The 13068-nt window shown below is 51.8% G+C and overlaps 1 protein-coding gene across 3 annotated transcripts in view; it reads left to right on the forward strand.

Moving 5' to 3' along the window:
• Rcsd1 (RCSD domain containing 1) overlaps nucleotides 1-13062 on the forward strand; it is a 61808-nt gene extending 48746 nt beyond the window's left edge. For all 3 annotated transcript variants that reach the window (XM_023706310.1, XM_023706309.1, XM_023706311.1), the window contains 4 exons: nucleotides 335-406; nucleotides 3495-3698; nucleotides 6127-6777; nucleotides 11672-13062. In XM_023706310.1, coding sequence (XP_023562078.1) covers nucleotides 335-406; nucleotides 3495-3698; nucleotides 6127-6777; nucleotides 11672-11704 — 960 coding nt within the window. In that variant the 3' untranslated portion in view covers nucleotides 11705-13062. The remainder of the gene's footprint in view (nucleotides 1-334; nucleotides 407-3494; nucleotides 3699-6126; nucleotides 6778-11671) is intronic.
• Nucleotides 13063-13068: the final 6 nt, after the last annotated feature.

Consider the following 13068-nt stretch of genomic DNA (forward strand, 5'->3'; position numbering starts at 1 on the left):
ACCTTGTTGAAGGTTACAGGGCTAAGACCTTTCTCCCCTCAGACACAGTTTCCTTCTCAGTGACAGCCAGGTTGTTCTTCCTGGGCTGGGGGACCTCCTCTGTCATGGGTGGCTGCCTTGGCTTCTCGCTTATACAGTCAAGTGATCTTGCTGGGGGGTTGAGGGAAGGACTGAAGGAGCAGGCCTCGCACAGGCCTCACACAGGCCTGTAAAAGAAAGGGAACAGGAAGTGAATGGTGACCAGCCTCTCCTACTGGCTGGGGTTGCTGGGCTCCAGCTAGAGCCTCCTCCCTTCCCCCACTCATCTGGTTGCTTTGATCTGTTTGCTCTGTAGAAAGCATCTTCCAATGCCAGCCACGCTCCTAAAGTCAAGGTGAAGAGCTCGCCCCTGATTGAGAAGCTCCAGGTAAGCACAAGATGCACCGACCAGGCTCCCTTTGACCCAACCCTGCCCTTCCTCACAGCGTGCAGGCCTTTGGAAGGAGGCCTTTGGGACTCCTGGGACATGCACCCAAGACCCCCTAGTAGTTATCCCCAGTGACCAGCTAGTACCAGACTGCCCAGAGCATGAGACTGTCTTCACAATGCTCTCCTGGGCAAAGCTTTAACCTGAGGACCGTGTCAAACCACACACAGACGGTCAGCTCCACGTGGATATGACGGGATGCCTCACAAGTCTCATGGAAAAAGTAAATTGTGATTGAAAGAAACTGCCAGCGATAGCTAAGCTCTCTCTTCGGAGGCTTGGGTGTAACCATAGGTCACGTCAGCCTTCCACAGCCCTCTGCATACAGGGCTGAAATCCAGCAGCTGTGGCCAGATTCCTTGTTTGGAGAGCATTCCACCTGGCCCTGTCAGCCTGTGAGCCCAGTATGCTCATGGACGGTGCCCATGGCGAGCTGGCTCCCTGGGAGTGGCTGCAACACAGATGGCGCTGCCCCTGACCCCCGATCTTGTTGGGGAGACAAAATTTTCATACTTGCCATGCATGGTGATGCATACTTGTAATCTGAGCCCTTGGGAGGCTGAGGCAGGAGGATTGGCATGAATTTAAGGCCAGCTTGGGCTACATAGTGAGTTCAAGGACAGCCTGAACTACACAGTGAGACTATCTTGAAAAAACATAATTGTACGGAACACAACAATAGATCTAGGACAGTAAGTGGCAGTGATCTCCACTGTGTGTCCTGAGCCCACTCATCCAGACCTCATCTGGGGCTTTTGGGCCTTCCCACAATGCAGGGACTGTCTTGCAAAGCAGTTTCAGCATCCCTGGTCCTTCTCTGAGTAGCACTTGCAGGCAAGTTGTAACCATGAAAAAAAATGCCTCCAAATATCCCCTGGGGGCAAAGTGACACCACCCTCAGGTGAGGAGCATTGCTCTGGGGAGTCCAGGCAGAGCAGGAGGTCCAAGCATCCTGAATGGGTCCTCCTGTGGGGGCGGGGCTGGAGGGAGGGAGGAGGTGCTCCAGCCACAGGGACAGTGAGACATGAATGAAGCACAGGGCGGGGGCACCGCCTGGAGCCTGGCAGACGGGTCCTAATTGCTCCCAGAGCCTGCCCAGCAGCCAGGAGGAGCCCTGCTCTCCTATACCATCAGGTCCCATAGCCCCTGCAAAGGACCCAGCTTCTCCTCCTGTTCTGAGACCACCTTTGGGATGTCCAGACAAAGAGCCACAGGCTGTGCAGCCCCCAGCTGTGGAGAGGTCAGAGACCAGTTCCCAGCCTGGTGTGGGGCTCAGGAAAGCAAGACTGGGGCCTCTGTAGGGTGCCCCAGAAATGTAAATTCCTACTGAGAACTCCCTCCAGCTGTCACCCTAGGAGGTACTGAGCTCCTGTGTGCACTCAGGGATCCCTGCCTAGGGACCACACCTCAGCATCCCTCCTGCAGCTAGCCGAGGGTACAGCCCAGCCCTGCCTGTCTGTCTCCTGCAGCCAGCCTGACTTTGTTGGGAACCCAGGGCACAAGGACTAAGAAAGGCCCCCTCCACTGAGGTGTTTTTTGGAAATATTCTGTTAAGTGGGTTATCCATAGTGATTCTCCCCAAGTTCAAAGTTTGTTTTTTCTGCTGACTAGCAAGGTCCGTTTTATTTGCAAGTTGCTGTCTAGAAGGAATTTCTCTGATTGTCATTTAGTAGAAAAGGGGCCCTCCTCTAATGCATGGGTGAAGGCCTCTGCCCAGAAGCCAAGGTCCAGGCCTCTCTGTACCCATCACTTCTCTTGGGCTCACAGTGCTGCTTCTTTACATTTTCTGTATCTAGTTCTTTCCCCGCCTCAGTGGCGAATGCCTTCCTAATCATGGGTAGTGGTGGCAGGTAGTGGTGAGCGTAGCTGCCTTCCTAAACATGGGTAATGCTTTGTGGTCTACGCATGCTACCTTCTCAGATAGGGGTCCCTCTAGGGCCACCGGGAGCAGGGGAGGACAATGGAGGTGTGCACCAGGCAGGGTCAGGGGACAGTAAATAAAGATCTGCCAGAAAAGACTCAGGTTAAGAATCCAAGGCTCGGAAAGGGGGTTGGACTTGCTGAAGGTCATACAGCAGCTGATAAATGACAGTCTGATTTGTTGGTCTGGAGAATCGGAGGGCTTGAGCTCGTACCATTTGCCATCCGAGTTCTGACCCTTCTTGGTGAGACCTCACTGCTGTTGCTGGCAGCGCCGCTGGCCTGGAGGCTCCAGCTGTATGGGGATTTGGACATGGGGCAGGAGAACAAGTGACCCCACATGGTGCCAAGGAGGATGCTCCTGCACTGCCCCATGGTTACCCTCCTGCCCACTGGGGTGGATTCACAACCACTACCTCTCCCAGATCCAAGACCCCTGCAGCTTTTGTTACCTATGTGACTCCCCACTGGTGGCCCTCACCCGAGGTCACCCCTGCTGCACTGGGCTTGGGTTGGGGGGACATGCGGTGGTTACCTCCTGGAGAGTGTGATTCCCACTCCTGAGCCATCTCCCAGCACACACCTGCAGGCTGCAGGGGACAGGCCTTGCATGGGTCTCAGACGGACTCCTTAGTCACTGCCTAGTTCATGCAACCAGAACAAAGCTGAGTTCAGTGTCAAGGCTTGAACACAAGGCCTTGCCCTAAGCTACATCCCCAGCCCTTTTTAAATTTTTTTTATTTTGAGCCAAGGTCTTGCTTAATTGCTGAGTTGCCCAGACTGGGCTCAAACTTGGGCTCCTCCTGCCTCGGCTCCCAGACTGCTGGGATTCAGGAGTGCATCTCTGTACCCAGCTCCAGGCATTGTGGTTGGATGTACATGCATGCTTGTGAGCACTGTGGCAAGTCAAGTAGCAAGGAGGATGCAGCAGGCAGCACGTGCAGAGCTGAGTGCGAGGTGGTGGATAACGGGCTAGGAAGAGACCCCAAGAGGCTCGGGTGAGCTGACCTCAAGCAGTTAGTTTTGAACCCAGGTAAGCAACAAGCTGGGGTAGAAGTGCATTCCTTCTCCCCAACCCTGACTGAAAATCCTCTCCTCTTCATGACAGGCCAATCTTACCTTTGATCCAGCGGCCCTTCTGCCCGGAGCCTCACCCAAGAGTCCTGGCCTCAAGGCCCTGGTGTCGCCATTTCACAGCCCTCCATCCACTCCCAGCAGCCCTGGCGTGAGGCCACGGCCCAGCGAGGCAGAGGAGGTGCCTGTCAGCTTCGACCAGCCCCCAGAAGGGAGTCACCTGCCCTGCTACAACAAGGTACACCTGCCTGGAGTGCATCCACATGCTTCAGAGTGTGGGGGTGGGTAGGGGACAGTGTTGAATCCCTCTCCTTTGTCCTGGATCGAGGAGGACACATTTGGCACCAGGATCAGAGCTGACCTTTCCAGGAGTGAAATCTCTGCTCTTAGTCACCCCTCCCCTCGACCTGTCATTGTGTCATGCACCCCACTGAGAGCTGAGGCTACCAAGTAGCCTCCATCCTTCTTGGACACAGAGGGGGTGAGAACTAATCCTAGCTGTACAGATAGACAAGGCCAAAAGCTGAGAATAAAACTAGTTCCCAGTGAAGGTGGCCGAAACATCACTAAGACCCTGAAACATCCACTTCTGCCCTGAGTCACTGCCCTAATGGTGCCAAGTGGCTTGGTATCAGCCCCACCTTTCTTAAGGAGTCAGAGGATGTACAAATTGTTCCCTTGGCCATCTCGTGTCTGTGGTGCTGCCCTGATCCTTTGTGTGTGCTTTCTTCAGATCCTTAGCCCCAGCAGGGGAGTTGGGGAGTGAGCTACACTCCGTGCTGGCTGAGCAAGTAGCCAGCAACGTGGGACAGAGCCAGGCAGGGGCCACATGGGTGGGGGGTCTGTTGCCAGGGAATGCTATCTACATACAGCTTTGGAATTAAGGATAGAGAAGTCAGATCTTCCAAGCCATCCAGGAAATCCATGTAGCAGAAGGTGCTGCATTGGGCTAGGGAGATAGCTCAGTAACATAAGTGCCTGCCGCATAAGTATGAGGTCCTGAGTTTGATCCCTGGTAACAAAAAAAAAAACCAAAAAACCAGAAAATGCTGCAGATGTCAAAACAGTAGGTCTGAGCCTGCTGGCTAGGGGGAAGGTCGAAGCCCTCTGTCTCCAGGTGACAGAGGCCCCTGAGAGCAGACAGGAGCCAGCAGAGAGCTGGTCTTCCCCAGGGGTGCTTAGGAGGAGCAGGGGTGCTGCCCGGTCATCATCCGGGGGCTTCAGCCTTATGCCAGCTGCTCTCTGCTGGCCATGAGGGCCAGAGCCCTGACCCTACAAACCTCGGAGGTAGAAGTATGATTGGCAGGTATCTAACCATCAATCAGTGGACCAAGAGTCACCCAAGTGTGGTGTCCTAGAAAGTTTTAAAGGGTGGTTCTTTTGAGTCTGAGACCACACACCACTCAGACAGGGATCGTTTCCAGGCAGCTGTGCCGGGGGCTCCTAAGCTCCAGCTTCCGACGCTAATGTTGCCCCAGTGGCCAGGCATTGCAGGCCCATCCTCTTCCAGGACTCACTTCTTGGTCCTCAGTTCTTCATGCCTTAGATGAAAGCATTCATTGAAGACTCCCAGGCCTTGCAACAGTCTAGGCATAAATTATTATAGAGACAGAGGAAGGCATACCTTTGTCTAGCATCATTTTCAAAAATTTAAATCACAAGACTTACAGCATAGAAGCAGGTTTTATTCAACATGTCAACTTGTGAGGACACCTAAAAGTGGGTAAAGCTCCCTCAGAGAGCATTTGAAGAACTGGTTATTCATAGGCAACTTTTTAGGGGTGTGTGTGTGTGTGTGTGTGTGTGTGTGTGTGTGTTGGGAATCTAACTCAGGACCTTGCACTTACCAGGGCAGTTACCAGGCAGGTGCTGCACCACTGACCTATGTCCTTGGCTCACAGGCAATTTTTTAAAAGCTGTTCCAATAAAATTGCTAAACTAAGATGGGATGGTGGTGCACATCTATAATCCCAGCACTCTGGGAGGCAGAGGCAGGAAGATCTCAAATTCCACCCCAGTCTGGGCAATTTGGCATCTTAGCAACATTTTTAGAGCTTAAAATAGATGGGGAATGTACAGTGTGAAAGTCCTGACCTCAATCCTTAGAAGGAAAAAGAAAATTGCTAGGGCCAGGGAGATGGCTCAGTTGAATAAGCGCTTCCCTGGCAAGCCCAAGGACCTGAGTTCAATCACCGGTTCTGCCTTACTTTTCTTTTTTTTGTTTTTTGTGGAACCAGGGATTGAACTCAGGCCCTTACGCTTGCCAGGGAAGCGCTTATTCCATTGAGCCATCTCCCCAGTTCTGCCAATAAATAAATAAATAAATAAATAAATAAATAAATAAATAAAACTTGCCAAATTAGACACTCTAGCAGTGAATGTTCTACAGGGCAATAAAATCAATTTTCTTTCTTTCTTTTCTTTTGGTGGTGGTGGGGCAATTCTAGGGTTGAACTAAAGACCTTGTGCTTGCCAGTCAGACACTGCGCTGCTGAGCTATACCGGCCAGTATAATTTTTTCTTAATGGGAAATATTTGAATCTTCAGGAGAGGATGGGGTGTCTTCCTAGGAGATGCAGTGACCCTTGGGTCACGCCTGTGGGAGTGGCGGCGGTCCTCCTCTTGTCTTCTGACACTGGCTAACTGTCCCTCACACCCTCTTCCAGGTACGGACAAGGGGCTCTATCAAAAGGCGCCCCCCCTCCAGGAGGTTCCGAAGGTCACAGTCAGACTGTGGGGACCTTAGAGATTTTGGGGCCTCTGACTCATCTCAGGAGAATGGTGCCAGGGAAAATGGGGATGAGGTATTCCCACCCAAGAGTGACACCTTGGGCTCCCCACCACTCCGTGGGGGTGTGCTGGGAAGCCAGGTGCTGGTGGGCAAGCCCCCTCTGAGGAGGACATCGAGCAGCGTGGAGAAGCAGGAGGACAGGGCCGGATGGAGCTCGGAGGAGGCCAGTGGGAGCCCGGCGCAGGAGGGGACTCTGGAGCTATCCCAGACCTCCTGCCCAGAGGAGGCCGAGAGTGAGCATGTGCACCCCACGGAGGACAAGGCTGCTGGAGAGGAAGCAGAGCTGCGGAAGTCTGCAGAGGCAAAGCCAGGCGATAAGGAGGGCAGCCCTGGCCAGAAGAGCCAAGATGCGAAGGCCAAGGAGGAGATCCAGGGGGAGGAGACCCCCCAGCCCCCTTCCGGAGCACAGGAAGGTGGCAGCACCCCCATGAGTGAGGAAGACAACAAAAAGCAAGTGCCTGGAGCGGCTCAAGGCTGCAGCCCCAGGACCAGCAATGACCTCCAGAGTGAGCCGGCTGTCCCCATGGTAGGTGGCTGGGCTTGTTCACACAGGGAGGGCTGTGCCAGGCCACCTTGAGCTTCTGCCCTGTGCCCTGCTCCTCTCAGTCTGGGGTAAATTAGCTCAGTGTGTGGAAACAAAGGCATCAGGCTCCTGCTGTGTGCTGTCTGGTAGGGACTGGCTGGGGCTGGTAGCGAGGGGCAAAAGGGCAGAGGGGGCAGCATGTTGGTGTGGGTCCAGCTTCTCCTGACAGGGGCCTGTGCAGGGAGAGAGACTGGTGCAGCTCAGTCTGCCAATATCTACCACAGAGTAGCAGGCATGGTGAAGGTGGCATTGGAGATGGGCCTTAGGAAGGCACCTACTGTGACTTCCTGTCGTTTACCAGCTGCACAGGAAGAGGGAGGTCCCCGATCCCTGTTCTGTCAGGGCCTGCCTGACTGGGCCTTCCTACCACCTGTGCGTGCTGTGGGTACAGAGCTACCCAAGGACTTGGCAGTTCCCCAAGAGAGACTCGGTGCAGGACTGGCTGTGGCTTGGCAGCAGAACGCTCACCTAGCATGTGTGAAGCCCTAGATTTGATTCCCTAGCACTGCAAAAGGAAAAGGGAAAACCTGGGGTCTTATTTCCTACCCCAACCCTGATGGCCTCCTCAGCCATGTCCCTGCCCTACCCCCACCCCCCACATGGTTTCTTTTCCCTTCTGTTAGTTTGCTTGCCCATTCACTCATGGCTCTTGGCCTCCTGGAACAACAGGAGCCTCTTGCCTGGCCCCCTGGGTGGTAGGTGGGTTAGTTTGGATCATCTTTTTCTTTTATATTGTTTGTGGTACTGACAATTGAACTGAGCTATCTCCCCAGCTCTTTTTAAAAGTGTTTTAATTTGAGACAGTGTCTGTAAGTCAGTAATATCTCAGGCTAGGCTCTAACCTCCTGCCTCAGCCTTCCAAAGGCTGCTGTGTATCACCATGGAGAACTGAATAATTTATTCTTTGCTGAAATTACCCAACTTTCTTGTTAAAGTTGCCTTCCAGAATACTACAAGCTTGGAGCTTAAACAACAGAAAATATGCCTTCTCACAGTTCTGGAGGCAAGGACTTCAAAATTAAGATGCTAACAGGTTGGCTTGCTGTAGGGGTTCTGAGTGGGGAGCCTCTCCTCTCCTGGAGCCCTGGGAGCCTGACTCCCTATACCAGCCTGTCTCTCATAGCCTTTCCCATGACTGTGTCGGGGCGCTCCTTCCTCTTACTTAATAAGGAGCTGTCATTGGATGGAGGGCCCCCAAACCCAGAAGTACCCGGCAGCCAGGTCCAAACACATGAGAAATCTGACTCACTTCTTGGTCTTTAGTTCTTCGTGCCTTAAATGAAAACATTCGGTGAAGACTCCCAGGCCTTGCAGCAGTCTAGGCATAAATTGTTGTAGAGACAGGAAGTCACACCATCAAGCGAAAAGGCAGGCACTGCCGTGAAGGCATCCAAACCAAGGCGAGTTTGATATTATTTCTCTACACCCTGATGTTATTTCTCTGCACCCAAAGTTACTCCTGGGGTCCTAGAAGCTAGGGTAATTGTGACATTTAGCAACATTTTATTTAGAAAAAGTTACTTTGGAATTGAAAAATACTTTCCTGCACCTTTGGTTGGTTGGTTGTCTTTTTGAGACAGGGTCTCACGGTGCAGTTCAGACTGGCTTTGAACTCATTATGTAGTCCAGGATGATCTCAAACTTACACTGATCCTCTTGCCTCAGCCTTCCAAGTGCTGGGATTATAAGCATGTACCACCTGCTCCACCGTGTCTGACTTCCTGTCCCTTTTAGATGGGCAGTGTTTCCTTAGGAGCTTGAATCACATAAGGAACTTATAAAAGAATTTGAAAAATAAATTATTGATTTGTTTTTGAGAAAAGGTCTTGTTATGTAGTTCAGGCTAGCCTTAAGCTCAGGGAAATCCTCATGCCTCAGCCTCCCAGGTGCTGAGAAATTCTTGATTTAAACCAGGTCCCAGCCCAACATCCGGGGATCTTAAAGAACAGTTGCTTTCCTGATATCACTGGGCAGCAGGCCGTGGCAGTGAGGCATGCTGTGTGCCTTATTCTGGGGTTAGAAGACCCGGCAACCAGGTGTCAGAAGTACAAGGCACAATGCGACACCGTAAGATGCCCTTGTGCTCTGTGGGATCATTTTATGTTGAGCCCTAAGGAGTGGCTATCAATGTGTTAGACACCAAAATCTTTTTTTGCTAAACTGGCAACACAAGCTGTGTCACCCCCACTTCCAGCCCCACCCCCATCCTGCTAATGTCTAACTACTTGCCTGACAGACTCATCTTGAGATGCTCCGTTACATCTACAAAGACCCCATTCCTGAGCAGGGTCGAAACCCTGGAGAGCAGGGCTGGGACTGGATGCACCTGTCTCTCCCTGACTCCATCCTCGGTGCTCCAACCTGGCTGATGCTTTTATTTTTCAGACACACCAGGCTCATGCCCACCTCTGAACCCCCCAACCCCCCAGCCTTTCCTTTTGTTCCACTCCTGGGTCTTGCCTCCCATGCAGCCACTCTGCTCCCCTTTTCCATGTCTATGTCATGGTGTTGATGCTGTGGAGCCCAAGCCTCTGGTCTGGAGAACAAGAAACCAACCCCCAAGAGAGCCCTGGGGTGTGCAGGGTCACAGAGCATAGTCAGTACTGTCAGACACTGCTGCGGTCAGCCGTCAGCTCTCACCCGGCTCCTCAGCCCAGGCACAGTGTGAAGTTTGTCTGCAGGACGCATTGCCTTCAGTCTTTCTTCCTCTCAAAGCTGGGCACCATTAGAATCCAACCGCCCAGGCACTGGTGACCAAGGACTCAGCAGCAAGAGGGTTCGCCCTGCCCCTCAAGTGGCAGCAGCCAGAATTCTCAGCACCTCACTACCTCCACATCCTGTGCCCTGATTGGTAGAAGTAAGTTGATGAGAGAAGCTAATTACAGTCACACCCAGGCTGTCAGCATTTTACAAGAATCCATTTTCCCTTCCACCATAGTCAAAGAAAGGCAGAAACCAGCACAATCAGATATAATCGTAGAATCAACGGGCTTCTCCTCTCAGGGGAGCTTTGTGAACAAAAAGGAGGAGGCTGAGGCTGTGTCCTTCAAAGCAAGCAGGGGACCATTTCCTAATTAGGTCAAAGACACCAGAGGGAAGAAAGTAGTCAAAAAGCACAGTAAAGGAAGCACAGCCCAGCTGTCTACTCTTCTACAGAACCAGGGATTGAACTCAGGCCCTTGCGCTTGCCAGGCAAGTGATTATTCTACTGAGCCATCTCCCTGGCCCCAACCCTTTACTCTTTAACTCTCAGCTTTCCCAGGGCCCCTGACCTTCCTGTCCCCACAGTGGGGCCCAGGACTCCACCTGCCATCCCATGCTGGGACCTCTCCCAGCTCCTACTGTCCCTTCCCTGCCACTTGCTGTGGCTCCAGCCCCACCTGGCTCAGCCCTCCCTGCCACAGCATCTCTGCCCTCTCGGCCTTCTCTATGTGTCCCCAGCTCCTTGCACAGCTGCCTAGGCCCAGGACAGTCCACACCTCACACAGTGGGCACATTCCCAAGGATCTGTTTCTCAGCTCAGTACTGACAGTCAGGGCCAGGGCTTCAGTGCCCCTCCTGGCACAGGATGCCTCTAAGTAGATGGTGAACAAATAGCCACCTTGCTGTCCCTTTGCTCAAGTATCCATCTTTATTTATCTTTGAAGTGCTAGGGATCAAATCCCAGCGTGCCTAGGGAGCAGGCGAAGGCTTACTTCAACTCTGCCTGTTCTTCCTTCACATTGATGTTGCCAGGGAATCTTGAGCAGTGTTTCTATCTTGAAGAGTTGAGTGGGAATGAGAGTAGCTAAGAGGACAGGACAGTGGGACAGAGTAAACCGGCATCAAGGGAGGAGCAGTGATGGCCTGGTCATGACATAGGGAAAAATGATCTCGGTGGATAGGGGAAAAAAAGAAACTCCCAACCTGAAAGGTACCTAGGATGAGTTCGTGTTCTCTAAAACTGAAGAATGAATTTTAGGAACAAATGGAGGTTATGAGCAGAATATATTTACTGGGGGAAAGAAACCTTCTGTCCAAAAAAGGGATAGGAGGGGGCCCCCAAGTGGGTGGTCCCCAGATAGCTGTCTCTTCCAGGGACTTTTATAGAAGAAAACCATGTGATGAGGAGGGTTTTAGGTGGTGGAAAACATGGGAACTCGCTTAGGTGGGCATGAAGTGGGACAAAACTATGGTCAACCAATGAGATTACAAGCACCACTGCTCAGGTAAAATTGATTAAATCAAAATCAAATGAGGAAGTCATGTAGCAAGCAGGCATGAATACGGGACATGGTCTCTTCCTGTTGGGGATTGGGATAGTGACTCATTTGGACTCTTTCAAGGTGATTGATACCTATTTAGAATATGAATCCCTGATGGCCATCCCTAGGGAGTATGTAGCTGTATGTTTCCTCTTTTGTCTTGAGGTCTGGCCCACACAGAGTGTCTGTCTCTTCCAAGTCACAAAGTCACCTTGTCTTCCATATTGTCTCCTTGAGGGCCTGGCCCTGTCTGACTGCCTATAACATTTCTGTCTAATTCAGCTGCCTACCACAGTGGTGAGGGCCGGAGCTCTGGTCCCTGGGCTTGAACCCTGACTCCGGCACATACCATGTGTCCTAAGGAAGCGACTTCCCTCCCTGTGCCTTGGGTGTCTTACCTGTAACGCAGAGTTCATAGAGGAGCCTAGTCCATACCACTTTTGTGAGGTGGGAATAAGTTAATAAATGTAAAACCTTATGTCAAGAACGTAACACACTTCTCAGGGTCACTCTTGCTCCTTGCTCTCACAGTGCGTCAGCCACGTGCCGGGCTTTCTCTGCTCTTCCTAACTCCTTTTCTCTCCTGTTCCCAGGATGAGCCCCTGGTCCAGGATACTAAAATGTGATGAGGCTCTCATGGTGCCCCAGTGACGAAGCTGCTGGAGACGTCTTCTTGGAAGTGGCAGTGACTACAGGAGCAGAAGCAGAGTATTCGCCTGGAGAATGGGGTATCCAAATGAACATCCCTCACAGGCGGAGGTTGGATATTTAAAGCAGTGAACAATGATGACAGCTCACCCAGGACACGGACCAGCCTGGGGATCCTGAACCTTCCTGGGCAGCTGGCCTCCTCATTTGGCTCCAGTGATGCTAATGAGGTGTCACCTGTGTAAAGTTACAGCCTTTCTACTGTTCTGAAATGTTTATGGTTCTCAAATATCAGTAAAAATTATTTCTAAATGAACAGAAGCTCAAGAAAGTAGTTTTATTGAAAAATTTGAACAAAAGACCTTAAATCATATCAAGACCTCAGAGATAACCTGTTACCTTGCTCCAAATAAGAATTGCACAACTGATCTTGAAAACATTGGGCCAGAAGAGATAATTGAACTTAAATATATAAGCCAGAGATGGTGGTACATGCCTGTAATCCCAGAACTCTGGGAGGCTGAGCCAGGAGGGTTGCAAGTTCAACCTCAGCCTGGGAGGAACTTGGAGAGACTTTGGAGAGATAATAAAAAGGGATGAGGGCATAGCTCAGTGCAAGGCCCTGAGTTCAATTCCCAGTACCACAGGGTGTGTCAGTTCTACCAACTGAGGCCTTTCTGTCCCATAGTTTGCTAGTTCCCAACCTTCTGTCACTCTTGAGGGTGCCCGTGGGACCCCTGCAGAGAGGCAGGGTTTCAGGAGGTCACTGCTCCATGCTGTGCCTCAGTGTCCTTAGGACAGCAGTGGTACCCACAGGATGGGTGCTGTCACCTACATGCAAGGATGAGTTTCACGCTCACAGAGCAGCCCTGAGCCTGTTCATGCTTCCCAGGAACAGCAGCAGGTGTGCAAGCAGCCTCAGAAAACACCTTCCCTCACTTCCTGGGAAGCTTGTCCTAAACTAAACCAGGTTTTCATCCCAGCTCAGGAAGAATGAGATAGAGCCTCTTCTCTCCTAGGCAGCTCCTGCCTGCACCTTCTGCCCAGAGGAGTAGGAGGCTCTGCAGAAGAGAAGGGGTGATGTCTCGGCCTCCTCACACACTCCTGTGCAAAGAGCAAGCTCGGTCCTTACTCTGCTACGAGCGTTTCCGAGTGTTCACTCGCCAGCTAGATCATGTGGAGCAATAGCTTTCTGGGGGTCCCTTAGGACAGGCCCTGCCTGCTTCTCAGAACTGTCTCTGGCCCAAAAAAAGCATTCGTCACCAGTGGTACCTCAGTTTCCTCATCCAATTTACAGTTTTTCTCATTTCAGGATAGTGTTAATATTTAGGTATATATATAT

This window comes from Octodon degus, unplaced genomic scaffold, assembly GCF_000260255.1.
Source record: "Octodon degus isolate 3935 unplaced genomic scaffold, OctDeg1.0 scaffold00250, whole genome shotgun sequence".
In the NCBI taxonomy this organism is placed as follows: Eukaryota; Metazoa; Chordata; class Mammalia; order Rodentia; family Octodontidae; genus Octodon; species Octodon degus.